General features: G+C 33.5%; 2 protein-coding genes across 2 annotated transcripts; both read left to right on the forward strand.

Annotated features, from left to right (window-relative positions):
- The first annotated feature begins 3,921 nt into the window (after nucleotides 1-3,921).
- Nucleotides 3,922-4,917, forward strand: LOC135142554 (zinc finger protein 142-like). Its single transcript, XM_064074274.1, has one exon. The coding sequence runs from the start codon at nucleotides 3,922-3,924 to the stop codon at nucleotides 4,915-4,917; it is 996 nt and encodes a 331-aa protein (XP_063930344.1).
- A 928-nt stretch (nucleotides 4,918-5,845) lies between these two features.
- LOC135142555 (zinc finger protein 711-like) lies at nucleotides 5,846-6,418 on the forward strand. The gene has a single exon (XM_064074275.1). The coding sequence runs from the start codon at nucleotides 5,846-5,848 to the stop codon at nucleotides 6,416-6,418; it is 573 nt and encodes a 190-aa protein (XP_063930345.1).
- Nucleotides 6,419-9,125: the final 2,707 nt, after the last annotated feature.

Raw genomic sequence — 9,125 nt, forward strand, 5'->3', positions numbered from 1 at the left:
TAGCCCCGATAAGCGTAAAACGCAGTGAATTGTGGTTTATGGTTTTTAAAATACCATCTTACCATGGCTTAGATTTATTACTCCTCAGGATTATATTTAAAGATGTATAAGTACTGAAGGCTACAATGTAGGAAATGATGGTATTTAAAATATGAAAATTTCCGTGACAGAACACTATTAGCGGACCTCTTACCTCTATTTTTGTTTATGTGACCAAAATCACCAACATGAAGTATCAAAAATTACTACTAGTATAACTCAACTAATAACTACTGAAAAAGAAGTGAAATAAAAAATGTATCTGTATCTGCGCCATTAATTTTGTATTTAGATACAGATATTTTGTGCTTAAATTCGATTTTATCTAGATACAGATACTAGATACCCAAAAATGTATCTAGATACTTTATTTAGATACAAATATCTAGATACTGCCCAACACTGTTAATGACCATATCTCAAGATCTCGCTAGCAATTTAGACAATGGCTATCAAACCGATGTTGTGTACACAGATTTTTCAAAAGCATTTGATCGTTTGGACCACGGTATTTTGCTGCGAAAGCTCTTAGAATTTGCTTTTTTTGAAAAAATATATTTACTTTTCGCGAGTTACTCGTACATTACTGAACGTAAATGCTACGTTGAATGTTGTGGCTTCCGTTCATCCAATTTCACTGCTACCTCAGGCGTTCCTCAAGGCTCCGTTCTTGGGCCCCTAATTTTTAACATTTTCATAAATGACATTGCCAATGATATCAGTTCTTCTGTTCTTCTGTACGCTGACGTTATGAAACTATATCGTCGCATTACTAGCATTCAAGACTGTCTAGTTTTGCAATCAGATCTAGATAAGGTACATTCGTGGTGTTCAAAGAATGTTCTTCAATTAAACTATAAGAAGTTTACCTTATTAAGAGTTTTGATAGATTTTAACTACATCCTCAATAACAATATTATTTTGCGACAATCTCAGGTAAAGATCCTAGGCGTTATTTTTGATAAAAATCTGTCTTTCACAAATCATGTTAATACTATTATATCGCAAGCACTAAAAATATTTGGTTTTATAGTTAGGAATTGTACTGATGTAAAAAGTGAAACACCCTTTAAATTGCTCTATTATTCCCTGGTTAGGAGCAAACTTGAGTATGCGGCAATTGTGTGGTATCCACATTACAGTACACATTTCATGGAAATAGAAAGAGTACAAAGAAGGTTTCTAAAGTATTTAAATTTTAAGATGTTTCATATATATCCACCGCGTCGATTCCCACAAGGAGAGTTGCTCTCGAAGTTTTCTATGTTAAGCATTGGCGATAGAATAAACACTGCTTATGTGCGGTTTTTTGTAAAACTAATTAATAATTACATCAGCTGTCCATATTTGTTAAACTTATTTACTTTTAGTCGTTCAAAGGTTATGGTTAGAAGGCGGAATATTTTATACCAGAGCAGAGCTAGAACCAATATCATGAAATATTCTCCTATTAATAATATTTGTAATGCCGTAAAGAACTTTCATAATATATGATATATTTTCCTGTAAGCAGGCAGACATCACAAATTTTGCATCCAGGAGGCACTTACAACACAACACATAATTACAGAGCGTCAGAATTTTGTTCTATTCTATTTGATAATGACTGTTGGCTTCGGATCTTAGGTTGTTTGCCTTTTTATTTAAAAACTTTTTAACATATATTTTATAATTTACAGATAATTAAACAAATTAGAAATTCAATTGGCAATAATGATATATGGATTCGCGTCGATGAGACGACGGACAGGTTCGGAAGATACATAGCCCATAATTGGAAAGTTATCTTCTGAAAAAGCTGACCGTCAATTTCTACTAGCTTTGAGCAGCTTGACAAAACTAATAGCAACACAATCTCGAGATTTATAAACCAATCACTGGGTGTGCTGTTGATAATTTTAAGCATTGAAATTATTATAATTTATTTAATTGTTAATTTATAACTTTATCGTGGCTAAAAGGAACTGAATACAAAAAAGTTAAATGGTTTGTGTCAGATGGTGCTTCATATATGATCAAAACTTGTACTAATTTGAAGGTGCTTTATGAAAATATAACACACTTAACATTTATGGCACATGGGTTACATTTAGTGTGTCTGAAACAATTATACTGAATTATCCAAATGTCAATGGGATAATTAGCAATGTTAATAAAATCTTTTTAAAAGCACCAATAAGAGTAGAGTTTTATAAAAACAGTTAACCAAATACACCTCTCCCACCTGAACCTGTATTAACCAGGTGGGGCACTTGGATTCAAGCAGCATTGTTTTATGCAGAACACTTTGATTTTTTAAAACAAGTCAGTAAATATATAATGGTTGTTTACTATCATTCTTATATTGAATATTTTTAGGTTGTAACGTCATTTGAAGCCACAGATGCACAAATCATTAAAAAAGCTTAAGAATTCCAGAATAAAGCAAACGTTAAAAATGAACTCTTTGTTAGGAAACATAGATGGAGCGCGTGTTCAGCGGTAGTCTGCGCGACTGCGCCAGCGATGACGTAGCTATGACGAGGACGAACGTCACACAAAAAAATGGCTGGTCGGTTGTCCGCGAGCGTGTGTTTAAGTTCACCGTAATGTATATTTACTTGTGTTTGTGTAATAAATGTGTTAACTGTTGTTGGTGTTTTCGTTACACGTGCCTTATATAACTAACACTCTTGTGCATTAAAACTCACTTTAAAATTATTGCTGATGCAAGAGAACAATTAGAAACTATAGGTTTAAAAGTAAACCAAAGTATGGAAATTGTGAAAAAAATGTGTATATCTTTAAAAAACACACCAGGAAAGGTGGGGGAAATGGCGTTCAAAAATTATGCTCTCTATTAAAAATGAATCCAGGATACGGTTTTATATGTTGAGTAAATAACGTAATGTGCGGTAATGTAAATGCTACCAACAGTACATACTTAAATGAAAACGTAGATGGTTCAATATTTAATTTTGCATCCATCACTTCTTGTGATGTGGAACGCACGTTTTCAAAACTTAAAAGTATTTTAAGCGATCAAAGGTGTAAATTTACAGTCGAAAATTTCGAGAAATATATAGTTTGCTTTTGTAACTCATTTTAAATACCTGAATTAATACTTTATTTTTTGTCAAATGCGACTTGCTTTAATTTGATCGCCATTTTTTGCGATTACTTAGCATTAGTGGCAGTTTGTGTAACTAGTGTAAAGGCCGTTTATTAACAAAAAATACTCGGTTATTTAACACCACTAGTTCTGGATGTTTTCCATAAGTTATGATTTCCGTTTGTAACTTCTCAGCCGACTTTATTATTTTATATGTAAATAAAAATTTTATCTAAAAATTGTCCAAGCTCAAAAGTGAAAAATTTGAAGTTGAAACTTGGAAAAATTGCAACAAATATCAAAAATAAAAATGAAGGTCTCAAGAACATTTAAAAAAACAAACATCGATGTCAGTTAGAAAACGTGCTTAGACAATTCAAATTTGCACTAATTTGAATTTGACGCCAATGTGTTTTGTTGTGATTGGTCGGCACGATTGCAGAAATTAATGTAATCTATTGCACTGGGGATTTTAATTTGTGCGGTTATGTTTGTTCTAGCTACAAGTGTGTAAAGAAATATTTAATTCTTTGCGGTTTTAACTGTGTTCCAACGGGATTTGTGTAAGAAAAATGCCAGTATTCTTCCACACAGTGATAAACCGGTTTTAGGTGGCCAGAATATCGGCTTTGGAATATTGTGAAGCAATCGCAACAGGTGGGAAGTCTCTATGAAAAAACATACACACTTGTAAACTATGCCCTTATTCTTCAACCTGTCTTTTCGTTGCGACAAACCACGTGAGGCGACACTGATTCTCCCTGGAAACATTTACTTGTGACAACGCCAAAATGGAAGCTTATCACTGTGAAGACTGTGATTTTAAGACGGAATTGCTATTTGTGCTTAAACAACACATTAATAAACATCACCGCCCTCAGAGAGAATCTAGTGAGGAAACATTTAGTGATGAAACATCTAATGATGAAACATCTAGTGATGAAACATCTAGTGAGGATTCCAGCAAAGAAAACTACGGTTGCGCCAAATATTACTTTGAGCCAAATCTGTCGTTAAAGTTGTTTCAGCATACTTCAGCATGCACGGAAACGAAAGAAAATCCTCAAAGTGTGAATTCTTTGAAAGAGAGTGCCACATACAGTTCCGACTTCAACCAGACTGACGAAATACCTTGGTATTATTGCGACAAATGTCTCTACAAATGTAAAATCAAAACAAATTTAACTCGTCACCTTAGATTTTTCCATTCGCACAGGTGGTATGCATGCGACAAATGTCCATATAAAACTAGATATAAATCCGCTTTAAAAATTCATATAAATAGAATACACTTAAATGAACAAGATGTTGAATGGTACAAGTGCCAAAAATGTCCATTCAAGACCAAAACAAAATATAATTTAAGACAACACACAAAGAACTTACACTTCAACGACGAAGATGTTAAGTGGTACAAATGCAAACAGTGTTGTTTCCAAACTAAGCATAAAGAATACATAAAGGTACACCAACATGTGAAACATCTAGACGAAGAAAAAATTAAATGGTATGAATGTGAAAATTGCCCATTCAAAGCCAAATTTGCATCGTACTTAAAAAGACATGTACTTATTTATCATTCGGATGAAAAAGAAGGTAAATGGTACGCATGTACGACCTGTTCATTTAAAAGTAGATGTGGGTTTGATTTAAGTAAGCATTTGATGATCCATTCGAAGATCAAATCGTATCAGTGCGACTATTGTTCATTTAAGTCGAAATACAATTATTGTTTAAAGCGTCATATAAATAATCGTCATAAGAATGGAACGGATGTTAAGGAGTAAGGCTTTTAATAAATTGAATGTATATGTAGCTAAATTTTTGTTTAGCAATAATGTTTTTATCCTTTGTGTCAACACTCCATGATATGTTAAATTTTGTGACTATATTTTCGTCAACATTTTGAATAAAAAAAAATCAATTAATTATTTGTTTTTGTGTTACGTACATTAAATAAATACGACAACGTGTGGTAAGCTGAAAAACTATTATTGTTGTCATTGATCGATTCACTTTTTGAGATTATGTGTATCAGAAATATATGTTTGGAGACAAACTTTTAAATAATTTATCGGCTTGTTTTCGTTGATTAACGATTAACCTAATGGCGTGACAAAAACAAAGGGAATAGATATGATCATCCTCTTCCAAATTGTTATTTATCAAAAAATCGAGATGTTATTTTTAATGTAAAAACATTTGCTTAGGGTCAATCTGTGTGAAATCAACCAAGCATTAAAAGTTATTAAAAAATTAAATTAAAAAACAAAAATCGGAAAGTCGAAAAGCCGAAGAACATTAAAAAAATCTTAATTTGGACAAATTTATTTTTACGCCTACGTGCTTTGTCGCGATTGGTCGGCATGGATGCGAAAATTAATGTAATCTATTTGTCCTGGCGGTTTTAATTCGTGAGGTTATGTTCGGCCGAATTGCACGTGCGGAAAGAAAATTTTAATCTTTCTCGGTTTTAACAGTGCTTCCACAAGCTTTGGGTAAGAAAAGTGCCAGTATTCTTCCATTGTATGAAAAAACGATTCTAGGTGTACATGTCATCTCTGGAATACTGTCAAACAATCACAACACGTGGGAGATCACAACGTTCACAACTGTAAATTATGTCCATATTTTACAACTTCGCTTTTCATTATGGCGAACCACATGAAACGACACTGATTCCACCTGGAAACATTTACTTGTGACAACGCCAAAATGGAAACTTATCACTGTAAAGACTGTGATTTTAAGACGGAAGTGCCACTTGTGTTTGAACAACACATTAGTAAACATCACGGCCCTAAGAGAGAATCTAGTGAGGAAACATCTAGTGAGGATTTCCGGCACTACGGTGGCATAAAATATTACTTTGAGCCAAATCTGTCGTTGAAGTCGTCTCAGCATACTTCAGCATGCACGGAAACGAAAGAAAATCTTCCAAGTGTGAGTTCTTTGAAAGAGAGTGCCACATACAATTCCGACTTCGAACAAACTGACGAAATGCTGCATTCTTGTGCCGAATGTCCATTCAAATGTAAATTCAAAAAATATTTAAATCGTCATATTAAGGTTTTCCATTCACACAAGTTGTATACATGCGACAAGTGTAGATTTAAAAGCAGATGGGAAGGAAATTTAAAACGCCACATAAATAACATACACTTAAACGACAACGACAAATGGCACAGATGCAGTCAGTGTCCTTTCAAAAGTAAGTTTGAAGCAACTATTAAAAGACACGCAATGGTCCACCATCTAGACGCCGGCGAGGCAGAAATGGCCACTTAATTTCTAGTGCCAAAATTGTTCCTACAGAACCAAACAAGCGAGGTATTTAAAAAGTCAATTCATTTATAAACATCTGAATGATGAGAAAATTAAGGGGTACAAATGTGGAGACTGTTCATTCAAAGGTAAAAACAAAGTGTGATCTGACTTGACAAGGCAAGCAAAAATTCGTTTGAAGATCAAATAGTATCCGTGTGTTTATTGCTCATATAACGCAGTGAATATTTAAAGCGTCATTTGAGTAAACAACCATTTGGATGAAACTGAAGTTATGTGGTACCAACTGTCCTTACAAGATTAAAAGTAGTACATCTTTTTATGAACCGAAAAACACGTGTGGGATTTAGTTGACGTTTCGTTTAATGTAGCAGTATTTTGTTGAGTGTACTCGTATATACTTCTATTTTTTGTTAGTTCGTTTTTTCTAGCATTTGTGTCAAGACTCTGTTATGTGTTATTTTTTGTGACCATCTTTTTATTGAGATTATGATTATATACATTCTAAATATTTTTTTTACATGACAAACATTAAATAATTTGATAGATTTGATTGTGGGTGGTATATATTCCTCCTGCATCACCACTTTCCATTTATGAGAAATACTGCATTGATCTGGAGTCAATCTTTGATCGTTTCCCCAACTCATCTTACATAATCGCTGGAGATTTTAATCTCCCCGATCTTATCTGGAACGGAGATGATGTTAGCTGTTCTTCAGCAGGAATATTGCGATGCTATAAGCTCAACTTCTGCGCTTTTGAACCCTAAACAAATTAACATGATTCCTAACAGTCGAAACGTTTTTTTGGATTTAATATTTTCAAATGTGGTTGATATACAAGTTTCGCCTGCGCTAGACATTCATCATACTCTTTGTTCATGACAGATGTCCACCAGTATTGCATTATCATTACGCTTCGAATTTTATTTTTATGATTTTGCAAAAGGCGATATAACCTCTTGAATGGATATTTTGCTTCAATTTGTTGGGATTTTTTATTGACTAGTACTAATCTTGATGAGAAAGTGTCAGTCTTCTATGACATTCTATTTTTTGGTTTTGAAAAATATATCCCATATAAAACGGTAAAGCATAATGCCCTAAATTATCCTATTTGGTTTAATAAGGAGCTTAAAGATCTTTGTAGAAAGAAAAGATCAGCACATTCTAAATATAAAGAATCCGGCAAATTTGAATATTATCTTTACTTTAAATTGTTAAGATCGCAGTGTAAGGAACTTAGCAAAAAACTCTATGATTTATACATTTCCAACGTTAATGCTAGTATTTTTAATAACCCTACATTTTTTTGGAAATTTATTCGTGACAAGAAAAGGAATGCTAGTACTTTCCCAAAAGAAATGTCTCTGGATCAGCCTTCAGTAAAAGGGGGTTATGAAATTGCAAGTTTGTTTGCTGAATATTTTTCTTCAGTTTATATTGTGGATGATAACCGTAACTTTAATTGTGATTTTGATTCTGTTTGTCAAGTTAATGAGGCCGGTCTAACAATTAATCTCCTTGATATTTTTATGCATATTTCTAACTTGAAGTCGTCTTGTAGTTCGGGTCCAGATGGCGTTCCGCGTATAGTCCTTAAAAATTGTATATATACATTGTGTAGACCTTTGTTCACTTTATTCAAAAGTTCGTTAAATGAAGGTGTTTTTCCGAAACTGTGGAAAAGAAGTTATATTGCGCCTATATTTAAATCGGGACAGCGAGATAAAATCAACAATTACAGAGGTGTCTGTAATCAATCCGTTATTCCTAAGATGCTTGATTCTATTGTAACTACCCAGTTGCAATGGGCATCTGGGTCGGTAATTTCTTATAAACAACATGATTTTTGCCCTAGTAGATCAACATTGTCCAATCTTATTGAATTTAAGACGTTCCTAAATGAAGCACTCGCTAATCGGTTTCAAGTTGACTCCGTGTATACGGACTTCGAGAAAGCTTTTGATCGTGTGAATCATCGTTTACTTATCATGAAATTACACAGATTAGGCTTCAATAACAAAACGGTTCGGTGGTTATCTTCATTTTTGATTGGCAGATCTCAACAAGTTCGCATAATTCGACTCCTTTTTGCGTCACATCTGGTGTTCCTCAAGGCACACACTGTGAACCTGTTCTTTTTTTGTTATTTATAAATGATTTGACTTGTGGCTTCCGTAAATTCTAATTAGTTGTTGTATGCAGATGGCTTAAAATTATTTAAATCTGTAAATTCGGTTCAAGATGCTGAACAACTTCAGATGGACCTTAATGTACTATTTGAATGGTGCGATAAAAACTGGTTGCTTCTGGATATTAATAAATGTCAGGTCATTTAATTTTTTACAATGAAAACACACACTAGTTATGATTACCACGTAGAAAACCATAGTGTTTCACGTGTCTTAGAAATTAAGGATTTAGGAGTGATTTTTGACACTTCCCTGTCGTTTAAAAATCATTACTCGTTTGTTATTAAAAAAGCTTTAAACATGTGGAGATTTATTTGGCGCCATTCTGGCGATCTTTCACCCTCAGCATTGAAATCTCTTTATTGTTCACTTGTTCGGTCGAATTTTGATTATTGTTCTCCTGTATGGTCCCCGATTTATAAGGTAGACTCTGAAAGGTTAGAAAAAGTAAAAAAAAATTTCTTCACACTATGGAATTCAAATTTGGGCACCGACATGTTAAGGGTAGTTACA

The sequence above is a fragment of the Zophobas morio genome, unplaced genomic scaffold, assembly GCF_036711695.1.
Source record: "Zophobas morio isolate AGI-343-1 ecotype UQ-CSIRO unplaced genomic scaffold, CSIRO_AGI_Zmor_V1 ptg000049l, whole genome shotgun sequence".
NCBI lineage: Eukaryota > Metazoa > Arthropoda > Insecta > Coleoptera > Tenebrionidae > Zophobas > Zophobas morio.

Excerpts from the sequence above, each read along its gene's own strand:
- LOC135142554 (XM_064074274.1), top strand. The coding sequence starts at position 3,922 with ATGGAAGCTTATCACTGTGAAGACTGTGATTTTAAGACGGAATTGCTA.
- LOC135142555 (XM_064074275.1), top strand. The coding sequence starts at position 5,846 with ATGGAAACTTATCACTGTAAAGACTGTGATTTTAAGACGGAAGTGCCA.